The 26,791-nt window shown below is 29.6% G+C and overlaps 2 protein-coding genes across 5 annotated transcripts; both read right to left on the reverse strand.

The window, feature by feature from the left end:
* Positions 1-10,333: 10,333 nt before the first annotated feature.
* Positions 10,334-17,839, reverse strand: LOC109798335 (PROTEIN TARGETING TO STARCH (PTST)). 4 transcript variants are annotated; one of them, XM_020358570.3, is made up of 9 exons: positions 17,667-17,839; positions 15,621-15,696; positions 15,110-15,413; positions 13,895-13,984; positions 12,930-12,998; positions 11,940-12,045; positions 11,646-11,734; positions 11,000-11,112; positions 10,334-10,656 (listed from the first exon to the last, which is right to left on the reverse strand). In XM_020358570.3, the coding sequence occupies exons 2-9, from the start codon at positions 15,638-15,640 to the stop codon at positions 10,554-10,556; spliced, it is 894 nt and encodes a 297-aa protein (XP_020214159.1). In that variant the 5' UTR covers positions 15,641-15,696; positions 17,667-17,839; the 3' UTR covers positions 10,334-10,553. The 4 variants fall into 4 exon arrangements, with proteins under 4 accessions (XP_020214159.1, XP_020214149.1, XP_082927468.1 ...); XM_020358560.3 differs by having other exon boundaries at positions 15,621-15,662; positions 17,667-17,838; XM_083071342.1 differs by lacking the exon at positions 17,667-17,839 and adding an exon at positions 17,250-17,268 and having other exon boundaries at positions 15,621-15,662.
* Positions 17,840-18,682: 843 nt separating this feature from the next.
* On the reverse strand, positions 18,683-21,115 carry LOC109803267 (protein C2-DOMAIN ABA-RELATED 1). Its single transcript, XM_020364773.3, has 3 exons — positions 20,864-21,115; positions 19,707-19,802; positions 18,683-19,256 (listed from the first exon to the last, which is right to left on the reverse strand). Exons 1-3 carry the CDS (start codon positions 20,972-20,974, stop codon positions 18,966-18,968), a joined length of 498 nt encoding a protein of 165 aa, XP_020220362.1. The 5' UTR covers positions 20,975-21,115; the 3' UTR covers positions 18,683-18,965.
* Positions 21,116-26,791: the final 5,676 nt, after the last annotated feature.

A 26,791-nucleotide genomic window follows, 5' to 3' on the forward strand; every position in this document is an offset into this window, starting at 1 on the left:
TTTCTTTGCACAACTATATATATGAAATTTTGGTTGTTTAATTACTTTCACACACACCAACGAAAAAAAAAAACAATAAAAAAAAACTTTATTCTACCTTATTTTAGATCGTTCATTAATATATAGAGAGAGACACACTTTATTCCGGTTTTTTTTTTTTACACCTGGGGCCTTCTTGAATAGCCTTAAATTAGGTTAAAAATCTCCTTTAATTTGATAATATTTTTTTGTTTCAATTTAGTTCCACTTTAATTTTAGGTTTTAATTTGATCCCTAATAATTTAAATCATTGCAATTTGGAACTTCCGTCCAAATGATTTAAACGGGGTTAACTCCTGCTGACGTGGATGCCAGGTGGATGCCACATAGATGCATAGATAGATGCCAAATGTCATGAATATACCTGGAATCAGATCGGCCCGTTCTAAAACCAGAACGACCCGTTCTGTATGCACATGTTATGTGTTAATTTTGCAATTGGAACGGACCGTTCCAAATGCAAATTTAACACAACATGAGTGCAGTAGAACGGACCGTTCTGAAACCAGAACTGGTCGTTCTGCTGTTAGAACGGGCCGTTCTGAATTCAGAACGGCCCGTTCCAAAACCCAACTTCATGCTTTTTATTGTATTTTTTTATATTATATCTATATTAATAAAAATATAATAAATAAAAAATACTATAAATTAATATTCATTTATGAATAAAACTATAAAAAAAAATTAAATAAAATAAGAGCTTCCAAAATCCTTCTTTGGTTTGAATTTATCTAGTTTAAAATCTTGACAAAATGTCGCAATGTGATTCAAAAATTGAAAATAAAAATTCATAAATACCATAAATTCAAAGACAGAAACATGGTTCAAAAACTGAAAACAAAAATTCAGAACATAACATATACTAAAAAAGTTCAAAGAAATTATTGAGAAAGGAAATCATCTGGGTAACGCTGAAGGGAAACCCTAAACCACAAAAATTCAGGTTATACCTCCTCAAGAACAGGTTGTTATTATTTGGGTACATCGTCAATGACTTCAAGGGGAAACACTGTTTCGTTTCATCCTTGACTGTATAGTGCCAATTTGGTAGTAAGTGGTTCACTCCAGTTTGACTAATTTTGCATCTGGAACGGCACATTTCAGGTACAAAATTTACACACCAATAGTGTAACCAGAACGGGCCGTTCTGGTTTCAGAATGAGCCGTTCTGGTTCCAGGTGTATTCAAGTATTTTGGGATCCACCTACGTGGCATCCACCTGACATCCACGTGGCCACCAGTTAACTCCGTTTAAATCATTTAGACGGAAGTCTCAAATTGCAATGATTTAAATTATTGAGGACCAAATTGAGACTTAAAATTAAAGTGAAACTAAATTGAAACAAAAAAATATTATAAGGGACCAAAAAAGGTTTTTAACCCTTAAATTATAGTACTACTAAATGTGCATTTATTATACTATATTGCGTTTTAAATTTATTTAAATATAAATTTATTATGTAAACAATTTGATTTTTTTTATTTTTTAATCTTCATCCTAGTAGTTCAATGATTTGAATATTCGATTAGTCCTCATAGTTTACGAACTTTATCTTTGTGTTGTTGAAAAAATTATTTATTTCATATACATATTATTTTTTATTTTTAAAGTTTGTATATTAAATAAACAATTTAGACTAAAAAAATATAGAATAAAAAAGTAAATAATATATATATGCACTAAATGTAAAATTTATAAAATTAAAAAAATTAAATGCGTATTTAAATCTTACATAATTTTTCACGAGAATTAAGAACAGCAATAAATAGCCTAATAAGTGAATCACTTTTACTAAAACATTTATTGGTTGGGAAAGTTGGTGCATGTAGCATTAAAAAAAACACTATGTTAACTATTAATAAACAATTTAATGTTTCATTGAATTTTTTTTAAAAAATTAATGAATATGTTATTTTTAATTCACTACGAATGAGTATTTCTCATTGAATATGGGTGCAAAATCTTGATACACACTAAATATGTAGACATTTATTTCCAACTTTAATTTTTTATATTTGCAAGAGTTAAGATTCGAACTATAATCCTTAGTTAAATAAGATGAGTCTCTCATTAGTATCATCAACTCAAGTTGGTATTTAATGGGTAGGTTCTAATAGTGTAAACAATTTTGCTTGGTCAATCAATCAAAAAATATTATTGGTATGAATTTTAAGGTAGTTATTATATGAATCAAGAAGTTTATTATAATGATTTGTGATTGGATAACAATGTAATATTAGGGGATATTAGATTCAAATTTCATAAAACTTTTTTTAGCATAAAAAAAATTATGGATTTTAAAAGACTTAAATAGGAATTTAATGAATTTTAAGATTTTTTTTAAAAGACTTTATATGAATGTAATGACTTTTAAGATTTTTTTTTTAAAAAGACATTTTTTAATCAATATTTTGTGATATGAATTTTAATGAATTTGTATCTTAAGAATTATAAAATTTGAAAGGATTTTATTAGATTTCAAAGGACAATGTGGATTTTTAAAAAAAAGAATACAAATAATAAAATAAAAGCACAAATGGATGAAAAAAATAAAATCAATAATTTTTTCAATCTTTTGATAAACAATTGATTATGCTATCATGTCTTCTTAACTCTTAAGTAACATTTCTCTACATACAACCCTCTATGCATTTATATTTTTTCATTCATATCGTTGAATTTGAATAATATGTTCAAATTTATGATATTCATTAATCACTAGAATTGTCAAAATATATTTTTAATATATGTTTAAAATTTTATGTTTCAATATTAAATTTTATTGAAAATAAACATTTGTTAAATTTTAATAATTTAAAATTTTTAATAATATATAATATTTAATAACTCAAAAATAATTTTAAATATCTAATAATTAAAAAATAAATAATGACACATTATACATCAATGCTGATTGATAAAAATATAAGCTAAAAATATTGAAAGATAAAAAAATAGGAGAAAAGAAGAAGAAATAAATGAGAGAAATGAACAAAAAGAGAAAGATAATATGACATAGCGAAGACATGAGAAGAGAGAGAGAGATCAGATAGGAAAGAGAGACAAGAGAGAAAATGAGAGAGGAAGAAAGGGGGAAAGGAAAAAGAGAAAGAAACAAAAAAAGGCAAAAGAGAAAAAATAAAGAGGAGAAATAAACAAGAAAAAAAAAAGTCATGTAAAATCTTAATGATTTTAATGAGATTGTTGGATGGTGAATTATATGTAAATTCTACCAAAAAGTCTCAAAAAATCCATCTATTAAAATAATTCATTGAAATCTCTATGATTTTGAATACTAACAAACTTTTTTTAAGTAAAAAATTTTCTTAATTGAAGACCACCAGATTTTGGCGTATTTCTAAAAAGCATTTGATGTCTTAAGACTTGAGTTTCTTTCAAGGTTTCTTTTAAGACTTGAGTTTCATACATTCATTTTTTAACGAAACTTAAAGAAAAGCTAGATAGAGAAACTCTAGAGTTGATGAAATTTCTCTTCTTCTACCTACCTCTTAGAGCTCGTAGACTCCCTTCCTTGAGAGCAATTGTAGTTGCTAGTTTGTGATTCAAGCTTCCAAGCAAGAATCAAACTCATTGTTGGTAGGTGGTGCATTGTTCTCAAAGTTTATTTTTCTTCCTCTTCTTCTCTGATTTTTAGGAAATTCATAGATAATGGAAGTTTGAACTCGAACTTTGTTAATTGTTGGAGTTGTATGTGCTTGAATTTATCTAAATTCATGGCTATGTTACTTATTTTGGAGTGAAATTCATGTTTTGGTGAGTTTTGTGTGTTTTGAAGTATATTGTGGTGATTTTGGTGATTTTAACCATTTGGTGATTGCATGTTGTTATTTTGATGAGAAATGAGTTTTTCATGATGAATATATACATGAATTGTTGCAATGCATGCTTGGTTTGTTTGGTTTTCAGGTGAAGAGATCCATTTTTGAAATTCTACCAAGTGCATATTTCATCATAACGTCGGGCGTAACTTCAAGGTGTCAAGCGTGACATGTGTTAGAGACTCTCTAGCTCACGAATGTGATGTATGGGATTGGTAACGTTGGGTGTGAGTAAAGGCTCTCTAACTTGGTCATGTTAGATGTGGATGTCGTTAAAGCTCTTTGACGTGGTGAGTCTGGTGACGTTGGACCTAAGTTTAGTGGCATTAGGTGAGATCAAGACAGAAGCTTTTTTCTTAGATGATGTTGGGTACTAGTTTAGTGACGTCAAGCGTGAATCAAGAAGAGAGTGCTTGAAATGAGGCCAAACATATGTTTTGGCCATGCTAGATGTGAGAGCAACAAAGACTCTTTGCCTTATCCATGTCAGGCGTAAGTAAACTAGTGTTAGGCATGGGCAAGCCTAAGAGCTCTATGCCTTAAAGATGTTGGGCATGGGGAGAATGACGTCAGGCATGGATTACTTGCTGAAAATGTGTTATTTTGTTATCTAAGTGTTGAACATGTATAGGTTAGTTGAATCTATTACATGTTGTATGTTTTTGTATAGTGCTATTTCTTTATGCATTGATATGGGATAATGTATATTGATGAATAAATTATTGAAATGTTGAGGCGATGGTGTTGATAATTTTTAAGGAATTCGATTGTGTTGTGGGACTTATGACTAAATGAGATAGTGTTTTAGAAAGATAAATATCCCATTGTGAGGATATTTTTGTGGTGTTTTATGAGCCTTGTTGTTCAAAACTCTTCTAGAGTAGTTGACTTTAGAAGTGGATAGTTGAGTTTTCTCTAGGACCTTAGTTGATGCAGTATGTAAACAAGGTCAAGGCATACTATCTATAAGTGACCATAATATAGGAGTCAGATCTAGCTATATTGATTATAAAGTTACCATTATTGATTTGTATGGGGGTCAAGTCGAATCATACGTGGATAAAGTGACCAAATTGAGTGAGGTACAAGGTTGAAAGCCAAAATTCCTAACTAGGTATTAGAAGGGGCATTTGGAGGGTTCTTAATAGACTAATCCCATGGGACGATTAGTTATGCATGCTAACGTTATGGTAGGCTCACATCCAAGTTATTATATCCTAACAAAAATACTATACTTTTTTAATTTAAATGGAAAATTTTGAGAAACTATGTTGTTGCGAATTTTATTTAAATTTGGCTATTAATCTAGTAGATGTTAAAAGATTGCATCGTTGATTCGATAGGGTCAAGTCACTTAAGTTGATCACCTTTTTTTGTGAGAGATCTCTAAGTTAAATGCGTGATGACACATGTAGCTGAGATATTATGCATATGACATGTTGATTATGGTGATGTTCATATGATATGTGGATTTGTAGTTGAATGGCATGTATTGTTATGTAATTGTTGTGATGAGATTAAGTTGTTTACCTTTTAAGGTTATGAAATGTCATGATAAATGTGTTATTATTGTGTTGTTAAGTTGTAAGTCATGAGGTGTTATATTGTGTGGTTTACATGATAATGTTGGTAGTATAGATACATTTACTTCTATACTTGTTATATGATTTTTTTTTTTTGAATACTAGCTTACCCTTGTTTCCTTATGGTTGGATTGTGATGTTCATATTTGTATAGGAGTATGGCAAGGATAGGTTAGGGGCTGAGATGTTTTGAGACCATGTTGGGTGATGGCGATGATCTTTTGAATTACTCTAATGTAGTTGGCTTAGTTGTGTTGCTTAATCGACAATTTAGAATTTTTTATTTCAATATTGGATTATTGTACATAATTATATGCTTGTATAGTTATTATATTACTTTAATTGTTGGTGCAAAAGTTTTACATGTATATATATATATATTGTGCATATATCCAGATATTGTTTACATGTAAATCCTAGGTAGTTACATGTTTGTTTTCCATTTTTTGTAGCTAAGTCGTTAAGTGTAAAAATCATGACAAGTCGTTACATTAAACTCAATAGACAAATGTGTTAAGCTTTTGTGATGGAGGGATATTAAATTGCGGTTTCAAAAATTGAAAGGGCAAGATACAACTAAACTCCTATAAGTTTTGTGATTGTTATTTTTGCTCTTTCTAAGAGGTAGTTGTGGGCTTGTGGTAGAGAGAAGTTCTGATGGAAGAGTTGTTATTGACTTACACATGTAAGTATATGGTTACATTGTGATAACAGATTCACTACAAAGATGTCTATTAGAGATAAATGATTTATAGTAATTGATAAACATTAATATGATGTTCTAAATTCTAGTATTGATTTGATATATGATTTTATCATGTAAAAATATTTTATACTATTAGTTCCACTATATATATATATATTAAAAAAAAAACTCTATGTTAGTGATTTAGCAACATACCAAATTCACAAATAGTAATTCAGAAACATATACATACATTTTTTTAGTGTAGTTGTATGTAATATGATTTTTTTTTTATAATCTTTCACGATTCTGTGTTTATAGGAAAAAAAACGATGAAATCAAGTAGTGTTTTCTTATACAATTTGGTGGGATGGAATTGGAAACCCTACCAATACTAGCACTTTTATTTACTTTAATTAGCATTTTAATGAGCAGTTTCTCTCTTCATTGTACTTTTCCCTCGTTTCTTTGTACTTTTCTTTAGGTTAAAACGTTATGAACTTAGATGACTCATTAATTTGATCACCAAAAGATTTGAAAGTTAACAACGGATCGAAAAGTGGACTGAAAAACCTTGTTAGCATAATACTTTTCCAATAGAGACTACATTTGGTGGACATAGTTTTGGACACAAAAATAAAATATAAAAAAATAATGAGTAAAGGTGGAATATCCATTTTCTTTTTGAGGGGTTGCCGAATGGTGCATGGAGCAGGCAAGTTTCCATGAAGGAATGGATCATGGATGGTGTTGGATGAAAAGCTTTCTTTATTCTTTGTTTTGTTTCCATTCATATTCATAAACAACTAAACTAGTCAAAGTTAGCATCTAGCTCCTAATTATTCCCTATTTTATTATGTTCTTTCCTTTGAACTTGAGGAGAAGATGGGTTACATCTAGCATATTGCTAAATTTTATTAGACATTGTTTCAAATATTCTAAGCCTCACACACCATCTCTTGTGTTGGCGTACAAGTCGTACACGATCTTTTGTCTTTTCTTTTTTTATAAGAAGATCGAGAAATCGAGTATTAACCCTACGATATGTTTTTCTAGTAGGTGGTGGTGGTGAGGCTGACGTAATCTTAACTATTTATTGATACTGCAAGAACAAAACCTTTGCAATGAGATGATAGGAATAAATACAATTAAAATGTGGGCATGCAAGGCTTTGCTAAATCTATGATGTTTTATATATTTGTACTAGGAAAGAATTTGATTTTAACATATTTTATTAGTATAACACTGTCTATATATTACTAGGAGTATTTAGGAATCGTTCAAGATAATTTTTTTAAAGTGATTAATATTTTTTATTATATATGACAAATGTTTATTATTATTTTTATATAATTAACTTTATAATAAATAAATATTTTTAAATATATGTTATATTATAATTAGATTTATATATAATAAATAACTATTTTTAAATATAATTATAGTTATTTTCAGTATTAACATTTTTTTAAAAAATATTGAAATTTAATTTAAAAATGGAATAAAAAATGATGTATAGAAAGAGATAGAATATGAAAAAAAAATCAAATATATAAATGAAGTTAAAAGAGAGTTAATTTATGATCCTATCACGATTCATAAGTATTCCTAATAAACTTAGCTAAAAATTAACCTCACTTGTGCTACTATAATTATATGTGACTTAAAATATTTTCATGCACAATGAAAATCAAACATGAACTTTTTCATTGAATAAATCATATTTATAATGTGTGAGCATAAAATTAATTTTAAAAAGACAAAATTTTCCTGAAATACATATCCAAAAAGAAGAGAATATTAGAATTTTTCAAAAAAAAAAAAAGAGAGAGAATATTATAATTTATAATATAAGGTTAAATTATTAAGAAATTTAAACAAAAATTTTAATTGAAAAATACCTTTTTAGTATATATAAAAAAAAAATCGGACTCGAAATCAATTTAATATTAATTGAAGACAAAAGTTAAATATTTTATGCAATAATATCTTTATTGCCAACTGATAACGCACTAGCATTAATATTTTATTGGTCAATAATTGGACAAGTGGATTATTAGCACTCACATATGTGTTCTCAATAATACAGTATTTTTTTGTTACAAACCAATAATACAGTATCGTATTTGTTGACAATAATTATTCTTTACTTTTAATCAGTCAACAGCAATCATTATGCATTTATTACTGTAAAATTAGTATTTCAACCACATGGAATAAATGTTTAATTATTTTACATAATTCAAATTATATTAAATAAATATTTCAATATATATATATAATTATATTATAATTCAGTTCATAATAAATAAATATTTTAAATATATAAATTTTATTTTAAATTTACGATAAAAAATAAATTACAGTATAAAGTTTTTATAACTATGAAAAACCTTATTTAAAAATATCGAAATTTAAATTTTAAATAAAAAATATGATAGATTAGAAAACATAAAGAGATAATTATTTGACATATTCATTTTTTTTTTTGGAAAATTGTAGAAATAATAAATAAAAACATAAGAAAAAAATTGTTGACAATTAACCCCTATATATTAAACATGAGCCTCTATTTTACTATGTTGTGTGTTGAGATGATCTATGATGTTGTGTTGATAGTGAGAGTTGCATTATGTTGATTTATGTGTTATATATCGCGCTGTTTAGTTGTTGTGTTAATAAAGTTGAAATGGTGATGTGGTGTTTTTTGTGATATATTTGTGTTGTTTCTTTTTTACTTTAGTTTATCCTTGCATACTTTCATTTGATATCGATTACGATAATCACACGTGATATAGAAGTAGGGTTAGAGTATTATAGTGGAGGTCATACAGTAATATTGGAGCCGGATGTAATAACTACCTATGAGTGATAGTTTTGTAAAGATACTATAGTTAAACTCTTTCACTTTTTTATTTCAATTTTTATGCCTATTATTAAGTTTCACAACTACTAATACTCCTTTATAAAGTTAATTAGTATTTTAGTAATTATATTTCACAGGCCACACATTGTAATATATAACTAAATTTTATAATAAAGTATATATAAATAAATATTATATTTGAATATAAGAATTATATTTAAATATAAAAATTATATTTAAAATTTATATAAATAGATATTTTAAAATATATAAATTATATTTTTAATTTTAAAAAATAATTTACATTATGACATAATATTATTTCTAATTATTAATCATTTATTTTAAAAATATTAAAATTTAAATTCATAAATAGATATGAAAAATAAAGAATTGAATTAATTAAAAATTAAAAAAAATCTAAATCACTCGAAACACTATCGCATAAGCTAGTCATTTATATTTATCAATTGATAAAACGTAATTCCATGACATTTTATGGTAACATATTGACTTATTCTGCAGCATATTTTTTTTTCTTTTTTAATTAATGATCGAAAATAACTCGGTAAGCTTTGATTTAACAATATGGTACATGCTAATTTAGTGTATCTTTTTTTTTTTTTCCATAATCAATCTGTTTAAGAGCGTAATTTCATTTAACGTAAAAATGAAAGAAATTTTAAAAAAAATAAATTGTTAATTCATTGCAAGTGAAAATTAAAAAATTGTCACTTGAATTTACATTACTTCAAGTTCTATTTTCATGTTACAGCCTATATTTTTTCATTTTCATTCCAATCTTATGAAATATAACAATGACATCCAACAACTATTTCATGAAAATAAAATTAAAAGAAAACAATAAAGGAGTTGACCAAGCCGAGGTACTTATGTTTATGTCCACATTGTATGCCAATGCCATGTTCATTTACAAAATTATAAGGAAAAAATGTGTTTGAATTGCATTTGAAATTTCCAAACTCACCAAAACTTGTTAGGTTTTTTTAAAAAGATTTGTGATGAAAAGAAAACAAAATCTAGTTATGAAACAAAAGTTAAGCTTACTGCTCGTTGGAATATTATATATATATATATATATTTAAATTATCAATTTCGTAAAGAAACTTTAAAAAATACTAATAATATTTTCCCAGCATGAGTTTAAAATAGAATTACGAGTAGCAACAAGATTCAACCGAATTGATAAATAATTGAATCTCTAAAACATATTAAGCAAGGTTTAATTCGTAACCATGAGTACCAAAAAAAAAAGGTTTTATTAGAAGAGGTAAAATTCATTTTGGTGATCACTCCACGTCAAAAGAAATTTATCTCTATCTATTAACTAAGAAATGACTTTAGCTCACACCTAAAATATAATTACAAGTGTTTGTGCATTCAACAGGTGCTAGGCAACAAAATTAACACTCAAAAGTGTTTGTGGTTATATGCTAACGAAGGTAAATTTTAATAACTTCTAGTAAATAACACAAATTTCTGCTAATGTATCCGTTACTGGGATTGAAAATAGGGATCATTACTCAACAACTAACAAATTATTTTTCGTTAATCCTTCCCCAATAACGGGAAACTCTGGTGACAGTTGCCATTCACCATCTACCAAGAATTTGATCTCGTACCTATATAATAATTTTTGTTTTTGGGTTAGAATAAGACTTATAATGGTCTATTTGGATAAATTCATTAAGAAACACTTTTAGAAGAGAAGAAATAAAAAGAAAAAATGAAATGAATTTTTCCATAAGCTAAAACCAGATTATACATAAGTTAATTTGTAAAAAAAACTCTCTTTTATCAGCTTTCTCAAAATCTTATTTTTAATTTTTGCAAATTAACTTATGAAAAAATTTATTTTAATTTTTCTTCTTATTTTTCTCTCTTAGAAGTGCTACTATAGAAGCTTATCCAAATAGGCCTTAAATAAGGTGAGTTCAAAAGCTTTAGCGGGTTGACACATGGTACCTTCCTGGCCTGAGCATCAATGTTGTTGAAAACCTTGTGAAAGAACCGGTATACTCGGGTGAAAGGTGCTCCCCCTGGCTCCAGCCATCAAAGGTGCCCATAATTTGCACGCTCTGATGGAAAATAAAAGTTCAAACAGGAAATTTAGGTATTAGCCAACACATTAAATTTCTGAAACCAACCCTATATCATAATGTGGCATAGACTTAGTGAAACAATTAATTTATATCCTAAACACTTAAAAGCCAATGCTTGGTGCTGAATATCAAATTTTTGCAGATTATTTGTCTGCTTACACAAGCAAGGATGCCACATATATTTCATAGGATACAATTTCTAAATAAATCAGATCTTGCGATTGAAATAGCTTGATAATATACACTATAGGCAAAGAAATTTGTAGGTGTTTATTGATAAACCTGAAATTTTTGTGAGAATACCAGAGGAGGGAGAGGGAACAGATAACTTCCAATGACTCAAGTTAGTTGCATCAGGTAACTAATTCAATTACGTTCTTAACATTAGCAATAGAAAGCTGTACATTATACAAATAGTCATTAATTTAAGCAAAACAAGTTCCCACAATTCAAAGTTTCAAACCAAATTCTTATTCAACATTTGGAAGTCTAATCTTGTATGTGTTTACCTCAGCCATGCCAACCCAAAACACAGAAACCTCCTTCGATTGTGCCACTTCAACATCCTTAATTTGTCCCTTCAGTTGTCCACGTACAGCTATGTAGGTAAACACAAAGCATTTGCAACGATAAGGACTCAATAGGGTCAAAGTTGGCAAGAAAAGACATCGTTGTGAAATTTTATTAGTACATTCTAGTCTACAACCATCAAGAAATGATTATCCAGAACTAGGAAGTACACTTGTGAATCATATAGGATTGGCTCTAATCATGGGATGTAATCAGGGCAAATACCATTATACCTTCTAATCTGGCAACAAGGTGAGAATGAATGTACTTTCCATTGATCTTCCTTGAACCTTCTGGAATACCACATTGAGCAATTTCTTCTGCTAGTCTGGCCAAAGCCTACCCCAAAGTAAATAATATCTTAGCACCAAATATGATTCTTAACATATTTTAATGTTTGAACAATTCTATAAAGCAACAAATGAATCTCAGTGGGGAAAGCAAGTCACGCATACCACAATTAACAACACAAGTATCAGAACTCAATAATTGATTGAGTAGAGAATTAAACTGCGATTAATCTGTTAGATGACATTCATTTACTCGTGATTATCTTATTAATATAATATAGTTTTTATTATTAAAATTTCAATCAAATTAATTTAATTGTTGAAATAGTTTTATAATACAATCAGTATCATTATATTTTAAGACACCAAATTTGATATTATAATTATATCTTAAGTTATTAGTTCAGTATTATAGAAGCTTCAACAAAATTTTAAACTAATATTCTCCCATTTCATGTTTATCAACACAGTATAACTAATAACAAGCTTAATAATATATGCATAAACTCAAAAAATCAAAATGCTAAAAATAATATTCTATGATAACATGATTTATGGCTTGGAGTTCTTGACTTCAAGCAGTGAAAACTGAAAAGTGTATAGCGCTACAGAAAGCACACTAAAGGAAGAGTATTCTGGAGACGCAACTTCTGTTTAAAATGGGAATAGAAGAGATAAACCACCATCAGAAGTCCTAAAAAAATTTCAAGAGTCAATTCTCAAATCAATAGCAATTAAGATAAAAACATAACGTGTTGATGTTTTATTTGTGGGACAGGAAATGAGACAGGCTCATGGGACAGGTGATCTGCATCCATGAAAGGTATACTCGTTCAGTTATAAATTATGAAAACTGTTGGTCAAAAAATATCAAAGAAAAGTTGGCAATATAAAAACAGCATAAAATTTGCGAAGGTGGCTATAAATTTTAACCTGAATCTCAAGCTCCATGACAGCAAGTTCACTTTTGAATTTTATCAATGCATCCTCCTTTACATGCAACTGTTGAGAAAAAGAACCCGATACAGGATCTTAGTGCAAGAGGACTTTGGCATTTATACATCTTCATTCTATCTTCTGATAATGACATCTAAAAATACTAGGAAAAGATAAATACCCCCAAAAATGATTTAGTGTATAATCAGAAGTTGGTATAACTTATGAGTTTGATAATAAAATCTATACACACCCTGCAACAAGAGCCCTGAACCCAAAAATAAAGAGAAGAGAATAAAGAAAGGCTGAAATTCAGAAGACTCAAACAAGTTTTAACATAAAACGTACTACAATTATGCTCAACTTATGCTGATGATGACAAAAGAACAAAAATATCAGATAACAAGTCTATTCCCAACACACTCCATCTGCATTTGTGCTTCCATTTTATGGCAATCAATATATCAGTCAACGATGATAGCTTTTAGTTATCAAATTCAAACAAGAGTTTCAGCACTAACGTCTTACATTAATGAACTATTATAATTATGAAAAATGTCAAAGCCTAAAGAATTTATCAAATTCACATTTCCTTCCACTTAGGCATATTAAATGTCAAGCCATCAAATTGTATCAGATTTTCCTGTTTATCCATTTCTTTTATCAGAAATGTAACAAAAAAATATTATCTTGTTTCATTGACATCATACTTAATAGATTAAAACCATCCCATGGGCTATTATTAACATCCAATTCGTCTTCTTCCCAATGATACATTTATAGTTTGGCCCAAATAAGATTTGCCAATTTTTTTAATGCAAGAATGTGATCCAACTCTGATCATTTAGGTAATTAGCATAAACTGCCAAAAACCGGAATAATTATTATCATAAAGAAAATTGCACTTTGATTTCAATTTAATGGTAATGCAAAAGATATCAAATATATATATATGCAGACACCTGTCTTTTTAAGAACCGATTCTGCTGGTTGGCTTCACTAAGCTTCTTAGTGAGTCTTGATCTCTGAGTGTCAGCAAGCAGTGCCGATATCTGCTCAATAAGATTTAAAACCAAATATCTAAGTATGATATACTAATTCAAGTTGCATACACATAAGAAGAAAAAAAAAAGGTATCTTCAACAAGTTTGATCACCCAAGCCTAAAACAAACTAACCATTTCTTAGAATGTAAGGTAACTTAAACCCAATAAAGTAAGCACGCACTAAACATGCAAGTTCACCATATCAAATTATTCCCCAAAAATAATAAAACAAAAAAAAGTAAAAAAATACAATTGGTCACTACCATTGCAATTTCTTCAAAATTACTGCATAAAATAAAGGGTGTTCAATTTTTGGAACTTGATAAAACCATAGCTTTTGGTTTGATTTCTCTTATTTTAGAAAGTAATAACCCAACATACAACAACTGTGAGCGACTCATTTAAATAATAGTAATTCATCAAAAAATGCACTTAAAGACTTCAAATAGTTTCACTTTATTAGTTTTCCTGGACCCTTACATTTGTCCCAAGTTTATTTATTTTTCTGAATCCCCATGATAGGAGTATGTTATTGGTGAATCATTTTTTATTTAGAGAATAATGTGATACAAGGTGGTGTTTCAGGATAAATAAAGATAGGCTAACCTCTTGGCACACCAAAAACAACCCAAAGCCAAAAAAAAATGGGCAAAGAAAATAACACCACAGCAAATGAAGGAATTGATTATAATTTCTATATCTGTATTATTCACTCTTTCTGACATGAGCATCATAAACGTCCATCAATCCTCTATTTTAAGATTACTAAAGATAGGCCAACCTAGTTCTCTAACAGACTGTAGTTAGAGAAAACCATTTTTGACAGTGTGAAGAAAATTGTGACAAAACTAGAGATATGAGAGAAATGGTCAGTGGTTTTGACAGTTTGAAGGTTTTTGACAGTTCACAACGCTTGTCCATAGTTAAATGACATGCTAAAAATAATCTCAAAACAATCTGCTCTCAAAAAAGAGAAAAACAACATGGTTAGTTAGGACTTTTAGGACAATCAAAAACAATTATGATATATTTCTTCAATTTCAGGTATTCAAGAAGTTGAGAGCATGCCTATAATCAAGTGGAAGTGGTGTGATTTCAAAAGGAAAGCATAAATTGGATAAATAATGAATACCTGCTCACAGGTAAGTGGCTTTGCCAAAGTTTCCTCTTCCGAGTCTGTAGATGGATCCTCATCCTCAAAAGAATTATCTCCATATGATGCAGATTCCTGTAAACTAACTGGCATAGAATTTACTCTACAGATAAAAGGCATTCTAGGATAAACTGCAGTAAAAGCATGACAGGAAGAGGCCACTCTGTGAATGTTCCGTCTTGAACTCTGGGCAGCCACATTACATTGAAATTTCTTAGCACTTTCCCATCCTATCGTTCTTGAAATATTTGAAAAGAATATTCCTTGTGCTTCAAGATGAGACCTACTCAAATTATGAACGAAATAGGATCATTAGTATTGGATAATTTACAACCTCAGACAAGACAATAATATACAACAATTAAAACAATTTCACCAAGAGCAAAGGTTACCAATTTAAATAGAAACAATTATGAGAGGGGTTAAGAACAATGGTGATGCTTCACATGGCTTCAAGGTTAATTCACTACTATAGATTGCATAAGCTTACCTAGTAATACTTATCTCCATTATGAAGAGATTGTTATTTCCCCTGTCAAAGAGAAAAGAAAACAGAACATCAGGACCTGTTCAAGAAGATATGTTGAATCAGCAGAGTAACACCACAAACCAAAATGTCAGGATAAATGACATAATGGGAAAATATGAAATGCATTCCGAACAAGATGTTTCAACTTAAGTTAAATGGCAACAAACATTATAAAACCAAAAGTTAGGAGCAATTCATACATGACAAGTTTTGGCTTTAAAAGTGTAGCCTGCGGGGATGACAATTAATATTTTAAACATCACAACCATCTTATAAAATAATCTCATAATTATTTCCCCTTTCCTTTCCTTTGGTGATGGACAAATAGAGACTGAGATTTTCTCTGCTTGTGGTTATCAAATCATGTGAATTAAAATAAATATTTTTTTATTTCCAATAGGATGTTTGTTGAATATCATCAAGGTGACCCAATTAAAATGCACGTGACTATGAACTAATTACCTTCGACAATTAAATTCAGTGATTGCAAATAATTTAAAATATCAATAAAGGAAAATAGGTTGAGGTGACAAGATTTATCCTCAGCATCAATCCTCAGCATCAAGTAGCTCAATTTAACATTTACGTATCAACATTGTCCTTGTCCATCAACATAACAAAATTCCTTTTCCTTCCTAGTATAGCTCATTATCCAAAAAGAGTTCACATTTAAATTGACATGACTTACTCTAGAAACAGATCAGTCATCTTGGTCAGATTTCCAAAGTGGACAGAAGCATCTTAAAACCCAGAGATTCCTCATCAATTACATTTAATCAGCCAATAAGACATAATATTGAAGTCTCTAACTCCATAAAAATGATTCGCAGGTCCTTTATTTCACACATCCCTAACTGCTAACTACCAAAGACACAACCCCTTTTAATTTTAAAATATATAATTCTCAATCAACAGTAAACTCTAAAAAGGCATGTCCAGCACAAAAGCATATCTTAACAGGAAACCCAATTAACAAACTCTAAAAAGGCATGTCCAGCACACCAGTTTGGCAAAATCACCCGTCAAAACAATTTACAGTAAGAGAAAGCACAAAAGTAGGTGAAACCCACATAGCAACTGCAGGATGTAGCGGCACCCTTTAAGCAGTGTGCTTCCGTCCAATATTTTATTCAGAATATAGAGCTCCCACTCAAAGTCCTAATTCACACAATTTTACCATGAACCTATCTACTCAAAACAAGTTTCCCTACCATGAACAAATTTTCTTAATGGGAATTATGGAAACCACACTGTTGTTTGATTTCCTTCTCACCTTATGATATAAAAACTGTTCTCTAAAATAATTTCTCATGCAAAATCTATTGAGTTCTGAAAATTGCTTCCAAAACAAGTGTCTTAAAAACCAAAAACAGTTGAGAGAAATTTTTTCATTCTTGTCTTCTGTTTTGTGGTCTGAGCTTAAAGAAGTAGGGTCATCTGAAGTGATGAGTATCTGTTTTCTTTATTTAAAAGAAAAAAAATACTAAAAACAGTTTTTCAAAATAGAAATCAACTACACCCCAAACTCTTTTGTTCTTGAGTGGAGGTATATAGAAGAAAAACACAAACAAGAGGGAAACCTCTTCTTACATGAATCATATTGCCTACTGGTTTGAGACTAACTCAGCCCTTTATAACTGTCCTGTAAGATTGGGATTCTTCTCCACTTATATACACCTTTATGACGCCCCCTCACATACCTTTATGACCATATCACGCCCCCTCACATTGAACACTATACATTTCTGGCGTGAAGTTTGTTGGACTGAATATTTGTCTAGTGAATGGTCCGATCCAATTGTAGCCAGATAACCGTGACAGGAACAATCAATAATCGCTAAAATATTGGCTCTGATATTATCGAAAGTGGTTTTGAACCTAAGCTTGTAAAGCGGTGATTACAAACAAAAATCCAGCACAGTTGATGAGTGAAATTTGCAATGTAATGTAAGTAATCATAGCAGACGAAAAGTGTTTTGGCATAGATGAGTACGATGCAGCACTTACACAGATAGAGTGTGAAGAAAAGCAGTAGATAGTTCAAAGCCTTGTGTTGTGCAGTGACACTCGTTCAGATCACACCGCTATGGTTCATGTTCAATCCTCTTTCGAGGTCAATAACGTTTGTGTCTCTGTGTGTGCGTGTGTTTTTTTTTTTTTTTTGTGGTGAATGGATTTGGAAGTGACACCATTATTTTAGAAGATGATTGCACCTATAATCAGCACGTGGATCAGCACGTGGGGTTTTGAAATGAATTAGCGGTGGAGGATTCACCGTTCCGCTTGGCTTCTTCTCACTTTTAACTCAAACCACAAGATTAGAACAACTTTTGCACTTCCTTTCCCTAATGTAAAGCGAATTTTATATAATTCTTATTATTTTATTGCATTTTGATTATTAAGTTCATTTTTATATACACGTCCATCAACTATAGAATTATTTCAGTTTAATAAGTGATTCTTAATTCAAGTCTTAAAATATATCATTGTACTAAATATAGAGTTAATTTAGTACTTTTATGAGTTTTAAAATAATATTTAATTCACTGAAGCCACATTTCATAAACATATTAATCTTTAATTATTAATTTTAAAATATTACGTAAATTATATTTGTAAAAAAATAATTCAATGGAGAACTTTCTCACCGTAATAATTTTACTTAAGTTGAACATATATGGGATAAACAAAAGAGGAAAACATACTAAAATCAGCGAGATAAAGTTATATTAGTAGTTAATGAGAAAACTAAAATTAACTCTTGACATTACAACACATTTTTGATTTCTTTTATATATAGACATGCTTTTGCTTTTTTTTTTTAGAAGACATATAGAAGAAAATATATCAGTCACATCTTTCTCATGCGCAGTTTCCTCCGGAACTTCCGAAACATTGAACATTTCCGTCAATTTTATCATCAATTAATGAAGTTACAAACTCTTCCCTCTAAAATAAAGGTTCTTATAAGAACTGAATCCCAAAACAAAAACAAATAGGACTGTTATCATAGAATAATCATATCACCAATAAAATGCTTAAACTATTAATACCGTAAAATTTAATATACCACCTCGCAATTACATACTAAGGATATTCTAAAAACGTACAACATGTTTCTGTTGTGTTTCTTGTACAATATTATTACATAAGACTAGCATATAATTGAAAGTCAGCTTTACATTACAACTAGGGAAACAGCAACTCCCATTCTTTTTCACTAGCTACTAGTAATTGCAAAGACAAACCAACAGAAGAAAAAGACATTTCAACATTTTGAACGTTGACAAAGAAGAGAGGTGTGATCTAGAGATGCCTTGAACCAGGAATGTCAATCCAATGCAACTGCAGCTCCACTTCCCCAGACTCGACATTTCTTAGTCTAAGAACCATGTTTTGAACAACTTTTCCATCCTTCCACACTATGTGACTCTCTTCTGCTAAGCAATTTTGTCGACAAGGTAGCACTTTTGTAACTATAGTATTATTGGGGAGACCATGCAACCTCATCTTTACTGCTTCAATAAATGGACCTATGGCAAACTCAGCATCCCCCATCTTGTCATCCAAGCTAAATGTGTCCTTGTCATACACATGCTGCATCAAAGGACAGAAACATTATTAAATAGATCAATTTGCTGATAAATTGAATTAATTTTTAATTCAAACTTCCATGATCTTCCATATGCACCTAGTCCACATATGTTAATGTTCCTAGTCCCCAAAATTTAACACCTTTTGATGCTAAGATAATGTTCATATGGCTCAAATGTTCAGTCCTACATGGACTACAGTGGATATGCATCAGAAGCATGACTGAACATGTTTGGATTCACATCAATTTTGGTTGGATGTGGATCAGAGAAAACAACAATTAGTTATTTTTCATCAATTTTAATGTAATTCTTGTTTAAATGGGGATCATGAATGTGGAATCAAACATTCACCGATGGTATATGCAAATTTCTTTTTTGTTTTTTTTGGACTCAAATTTTGCTGTGTAGTACTGAAACATAAATATTATAACTTATAAGAAAAGTTACTTACTAGATGGATTGGAGCATGAGGGTCCGAAATAGACAAAGTCAAATCATCATTCCATTCAGGATTTAGATTCTTCTTGACTACCCGGGTCTTCAGCTTCTGCATATGAGACATGAAATGAAGTAATGAGTTGGATGTATAGACAACAAGAAATGCACAAGGTTTGTTTCTACGCATCTACTATTTGATGTCATTTAATATAATGTCCCAAATCATGGAAAAACATAACATTAATTATACTTGCATTCTAATCAGACTACATAGTTAGAAATTCAGAATGTACACTCAATTACCCCTTACACATGAAGTTTTCAATTTTCAGCCTATCTATAATTAAGCAAAATTATAGATTATTGAGTGCATAATCTAGATGTAATGGAAAAAAGAATCACAGAAAGGTTCCTTTGGGATGCAAACAGAAATATTATCCTTTTATTGGAAAAGACCCCTTCACTAGCTGACAAAGAACAGCCTACACAAAGCTCAAAGTTTATTATAATTCATTCGCCGACCATATCCATGACTGTGTGAGATTTTAATTCAAAGTACCTTGTTTGTTGAAAAATATTTTAATCAGATGAAAAATCCTAATCTTTTGCTCATATACTCTTTTATTTATTTTTAATCTATCAGTGGGACTTGTTATTTGACACTACCCTTCAAGACGAATTTGTTTGGCTTGTTACCTGTCTTTTATCTTCTTCACTGACTATCTAAGCAAATTCAGAAGCTTCCTCTAAAATGAAGGGTACACTCGGAATCAAAGGAATCAAATTCTTAGAATTTAGGTGCAGGTGATGTGCAAGAGAGGGAGAATATAAGCTTTTATTTATTTATTTCAGACTCATCAGACAGTGAGAATTCCTCTCCAACAAAACTCTAAAACAATCAAATCGATACTGAGATGACATGAAAAATGAAACAGATAACTCCACTTGTGGTCAAAGCAAGAATCTGGTAAGTGCATGTTCCAGAATCAACGTGGGGGAGAGAAAGAAAAGACACATAAAAAGAGGGGATTAAGATCACAGAAAGAAAATTCGGAGAAAAATTAACAGAGAAAAAGTCAACAAGAAGAAAGTTGTGACAGAACCAAATTATCATTCATCAAGTGTGACAACAAATTACATGATCACAGAAGGTGATTGAGGAAAACTAACCTGCTTCCCCATTTTGATGACAACATAAGGGTCGCTGCTAACCACATCTCTGATAGCAAGATTGACACCTCTTTGAACATGAATTCTGAGCAGACCCAGCAAGTTCTCCATGGAGAATGATATGTGAGGAAAAAACTGAAAGCTAAATTAATGGATTTTCAAGACAGAACACAAGTGGCAGTGCCTGTAGGGGACCCTGAGTGAACTTATTTATAATCTCTAAGGTTCTTTCATTATTTATTATTATTTTCTTTGGACTAGTTTTCTCTAGTTTTCTCTCTCTCTTTAAAGCTTTTCAATTTTCACATACATACATAAGAGAAATCGAGGGATGTAACGGAATAAGTGAGAATATGTTTGATAGGCGATAGCTAATAGGATAAAATACAATGAAATTTATAATTAATTTGTAGAATAAAATTATGTGAGAAATAAAAGTAAGTTGACATAATAAAATTTTATTTTATATAGTTAAATTTTATGTATTGATAAATTAGTTAATTTTATTTATTATATATATTATCACTTAAATATATTTTATCATGTTAGTCAATTATATTTATGCATAATTAAATGTGGCAAGTGTTTTAGATGAATAAGATTAAAAATAAGGGGGAAATAAACGATGTATTTTTATCATTTTTTGAAATTTTATGTAAATTAACTTATATTAGTGGATAATTGTTTTTTTTTTCCAAGGGACTCACTTCCACTTTTAAATTCACATAAATCAATCTAGTGATTGGGTAGGGAGGAGTTGGAGTAGTTAGAAGTATAAGGACTTAGGTTCAATCTTCGTTACGACATCTTTGTAATCTTTCTTATTTTAAAAAAAAAAAAATTCACATAAATCGGTGCTCCTAAACATATGTATTTTTGTCTTTCTTTCTTTCTTTTTTTTTTTTTTTTTTGCAAATCTGCTCTCTTGTGGTAAATCATGCCCACCAAATACACCATAAGTTTAACTTGTTCATAGTTGCCTTTCCATGGGATCAATACAATTAGTTTAATTTTCGGCAAAAGTTATAATGATTTCACCTTAAGAAACTCAATAAAAATTAAATTTTGATACTTTTTACAATTATGTTATTTTCTGCAGTTGTATGGTACTCATCAGAAATTACCATAATAAACGAAGCACGGGTCTTTTTTATTATTAATTAAGAGTTTAATGTATGTTAAAATTTTTATGTAATCATCTAATCATTAAAAAAAAATTGTATGATAAAAGTTAATTTTAGTACATATAATAATTTATAAGTCAAAATTATTGTTTAATTTTTTTTACACTATCACTATATGTGTTGATTTTCATATTAATAATGATCTACCTATACTTAAAAGAGGGATAAAAATGGGAAAAAAATAAATTGACTGGAATAATTATGGTAATTCAAAATTTGCTGAACACCCGTGATATACTATAGATAATAGAATAGAATCCAGAAGTTATTACAATTAAATTGTTAGATTTACTATGTATGCAAATAAAAAAAAATGGCATAGAATCCAAAGTGTGATATATTTCTGTATTTGAAATTTTGAACACGCGCTTTTGCAATTTTTCCTTATTTTAATCATGGCAGTATATAGCACGCTGGACGCTGGTAACGTTTACTCTTAAAGTGGACCAAGTCGGGTTAGCAAAAGTAATTATTAATGCGTAAGTGAAAGGAATTTGTACTAGAAGACACTGGGTTGGGGACCGTAGAATAGTTTAATTAATAAGCTTACTTATTTTAATTTTGTAAGTATGGCTAAAAACAAATCCAAACAAACACGCAAGTAGAAGAGAAAACAGAGAAGAAAAAAAAAAGTTAGAAAAGTACGCTTCTAATTAAATTTTATTGACAGTCAACGATTTAGCGTGTTTGTTTTCACGTTGAATGAAACGGTAATTTATGCCTTCTCTTACTTCTATTTTTCTGCTTTGAAAATTGAAAAAAAATTCGTTGAATGATATTTAAACGGTAAAACAAACATCCAATACATATATCAATTGATTTTAATGATATCACTAAAATCGGCTTAGAGACAAGAGCCAAGATGTAATATATACAAACTTTTAAGTTTCTCTAGTTGTGGTTGTTTTAATTTTTATTCATAATTTTTTTTTTAATGTTATACAAGTTTAAATTCTAAAAATGCAATTACATTAAATATATGCTGTCTATGAAAGAAAAATAATTATTATTTCATTATTTTGTCTTCTTTTAATAATTTTTTATATAATTTTTTCTTTTTTTGCACATATCTGACTACTTACTTCCCTCACCGTGCCCTTAAAATCAGTTAGAAAATTGGCTTAAGTTGACGTCAGTCCATATTTGATTTGTTGGTGAAATTATATATAGTAGATCGCGGTGAATTGAGTTAAAACCTAGTTTGACTCAAAAATTGAGATGTTTTGTAAGCAAAATAAAATTAGTTTCAATTTTAGAAAATCACGAAGGAGACGAAGCAATATAAAACTCTTTTACTACATCCAAATTCAATTTTAAATTTTTAATTATCGTATTTTTTCTCTTTTAGCTTCACACATATATCTCTTCAAAATAAAAAATTTCAGACATGTACTTTTATATGTAAAAGTTATATTTCACTTTACATTATGTTTTTTATTTGTATTTTTTTAATTTAGATACCTTCGTGTTGCATTCTTATGCTAATTTATTACTTATTATCTATTTGATCCAATTTTAGTGTTTTTATAAGGTTTATGATTATAGTTCTATTTCAAAATATATAAAAAAAAATACTATACACGTATTTTTAATTTAATAATTAACATTAAATTTATTTATAATTTTTTATTTAAAATTATATATCTCCAACGAATTAATTATAATAAAAATAAAATATATATGTAACGATCTTGTAGGTCTCACACAGTCTATAACGTTAGTAGACAGTGTATCAATAACACAGTCCATACCATACAAATACATGCATAAAATAAAATATTACATCTAGACAGCTATATACACGATGAGAATAAACAACTAAAGATCTCATATACATATATACCATTGAAAGTATGTTATAATGTCCTATACAAAACAACTAGGCAGCCGATCTCAAAAAGAACAACAAAAAGAATCAACTCCTTGGCTGAGTCTCAGTCAAAAGCTTGCTTGCCCATCACAACCAAGCATCTATTCTTGATCTGCTCGCATACCAAAGTATGGTCATCGCAGTTTCAACCATAAGAAAAATAGTCAGGGTAAGCTCACAACAACAATCATCATAAAACAATATCATCATGAAATAAGCAACAATATAGAATACAATCATTCAACTTTCAATTTCAACTTTAAAACACAACACATACATCAACATATACAATAACATATGTAACATCAACTAATGCGTTGTCACGCATATAAAACTTATGAGATTTCAAACAACTGAGGTTGAGCAGTTTAGGTGACTCCGAAGAGAACCAGGTATAGACAATAATAGTTGGTTACTCAAGTGTGACACTTAGACTAGGAGGTCTAATACTACTATTAGGGCATAAGGGTTTGGATATGAGTTTACCACGGCCTTGGCTTGCATCACCAATCCACATGTGGAGTTAGTCCACCTACTGCCCTCCAAATACCATGCACCCTCTAGTACCTAGTCAAAGACTACATCTCTAACTAGATACCTTACGCACTTGGTCATTCAACCATAACATGGGTCGACTACTTCCATGTTGCCCACACAATACTAAGAGATTCAACTTTAAAACAACTTTCAACTTATCACCTTAGTATTATGTATCATCAATTTAGGACATATATCTTCACTATATGTCCCCAACTTTACAATAATATACATCATATAACAACTTAAGTAAACAACTTTAGTAGTTACAGTCATCAAAACATCAACTTGAATAAGCAACTTTACAACATAAACAACTTATATATTTTTACATCATCATCACATCATCAACCATATGCAACGTGTAAATAACTTAAATCCACACATACACCACTTATCTTTATCCAACAACTCGCGCTTAGCACGCTCCAACCCGCACCCGACACCAGCAAGTCAGAGACTCACCATCTAAAATGTGTTTGACAAAATTAAATTTTTGCCCAGTGTGAATCAAATCGAGACTCTCTATCTCATCCGCGCATAACATGGGAGTTCTCGTGCTCAGTGCATAAAATGGTGTGACTCTCTACCAAGGTTACGCCCGATGCATTCCTCTTCATGCCTGACGTGACCTCAGTAGAAAACTCACACCACCACTTACTGATATCATGCCCGACGTGCCTCAACCCACACCCGACGCCCCTTTAACTAGGGGCTTAAATTCAAGTTTTTGTCGGGCGTGACTAACCTCGCACTCGACGCAAATGAGAGATTTGACTCTCTGTTAAAGGCTAGTCTGGCGCCTTGAATGCGCGCCCGGCGCGTGCTCAAAACCAACACACAACAACTTTGATTTTTCATCTAGAAACCTGCAATCCAAGAAAACTCACAGCACATACAACAATCTCCACAATGTAATTCAACAGAAATATCCTAAATCATCAACATGCAACCATAGATTCATTCAAAGACTTCACATTTTCAACTTCCCTCGAAATCTCATCTTCATTTCCACTTCCTTAACTCCAATCCATATATAACCGCATCTAAAAATAACATCCAGCACAACAATTCAATCAAGAAAAAAAAATGTGAACTTCCCTGGCCTTAAATTCGGAGTGAAACAATTTCGAGCTACATCGAGAAGGAGGAAGAAGAAGCTTCAAAAATGAAAAGAAGACGAGAAGTCTTCCAACTCTGGGGTTTGAATCTTCCTTACTCTACCAAGTGCTCGGCCTTTGGAAGAAAATGAAGGAGAATTAGAAAAATGAAGGTAAAAGTGAAGCAAAGAAAGAAAAGAAATACAGGTATTACAGTATACATAAACAATCAAATATATTTTAATATTTACACACAAAATTAATTGAGTCAAACTATTCCAAAAAAATTCTTTAAAGAAAACATTACTTTTAAGTATTTATTATCCAAACAAAAGTAATGTACGTTACTTTAAAATTAATTAATTTTATAAAATCATGTTGATCTCAAATTAATTTTATCAACTAATATCTAAACACACGATGAATATAAATTAAAAGGTTGATGGAATTCATTGTTCAAACTATCTAAATATGTTTAGTTTTTCTTCTATTGGAAATGATATCATAAATGATACACATGCTACAGTCATTGTCTGACCATACGACAAAATCAATTGTATAGGACCACATAAATTATTCTATAAAAAATTGGATCACGTAAGCTTTATTTTGAGAGTATATAATAATAAATTTTACGTAGGGTGATTGAATTAGTTTATAATAATAAAAAAATATTGATTTATTTAACATCTTGATAGAATTTTATTTTGAAAATAATCATTTTAAAATAAAGTTAAAACAGACTTACCCACTATAACAAATTTTTTTATTAATAATAATTATTTAATAATAATAATTTAATTGTTTCTATTTAATTATATAATAAAAATATTAATGGCCAATATATAATAGCCAATAAAAATGTATTTATATTATACTAAAGTTTGCTATTAGCAAAAAATATTTATTGAAAAAAACTTAAGTCTCATATCAATTAGAGATAAGATAATTAAATAGTATATAAGTGAGTAATAACTATCACCTTACAAGTTGATTTTATAGGGTTGAATTAGACTCCTAATTCACTATTCTAAATTGGTATCGAATCACCCACTATTACCAAATTCAATAGTGCTATAAAATAATTAGAAAACAACTTTTACCTTATAAATCTCATATCTCTTAAGAGACAAGATAATTAAAAAATATATAAATAGAAGACAACTCTTATCTTACAAATCTCACATTAATAGCCTTTAAAATAACTACTAGAATTGTCATTAAAAAAATAAGTTTT

Source organism: Cajanus cajan, chromosome 3, assembly GCF_000230855.2.
Source record: "Cajanus cajan strain Asha chromosome 3, NIPB_CcT2T_4, whole genome shotgun sequence".
Taxonomy (NCBI): Eukaryota; Viridiplantae; Streptophyta; class Magnoliopsida; order Fabales; family Fabaceae; genus Cajanus; species Cajanus cajan.

Excerpts from the sequence above, each read along its gene's own strand:
- LOC109798335 (XM_083071342.1), bottom strand. Across the intron at positions 13,985-15,109 it reads AGCCACTTACCTGTGAGCAG|ATATCGGCACTGCTTGCTGA; the intron begins GTATTCATTATT and ends CTTATTGAGCAG. Across the intron at positions 12,046-12,929 it reads TCATGGAGCTTGAGATTCAG|GCTTTGGCCAGACTAGCAGA; the intron begins GTTAAAATTTAT and ends ACTTTGGGGTAG.
- LOC109803267 (XM_020364773.3), bottom strand. The coding sequence starts at position 20,974 with ATGGAGAACTTGCTGGGTCTGCTCAGAATTCATGTTCAAAGAGGTGTC. Across the intron at positions 19,803-20,863 it reads TCATCAAAATGGGGAAGCAG|AAGCTGAAGACCCGGGTAGT; the intron begins GTTAGTTTTCCT and ends TCTCATATGCAG. Across the intron at positions 19,257-19,706 it reads CTCATGCTCCAATCCATCTA|CATGTGTATGACAAGGACAC; the intron begins GTAAGTAACTTT and ends CCTTTGATGCAG.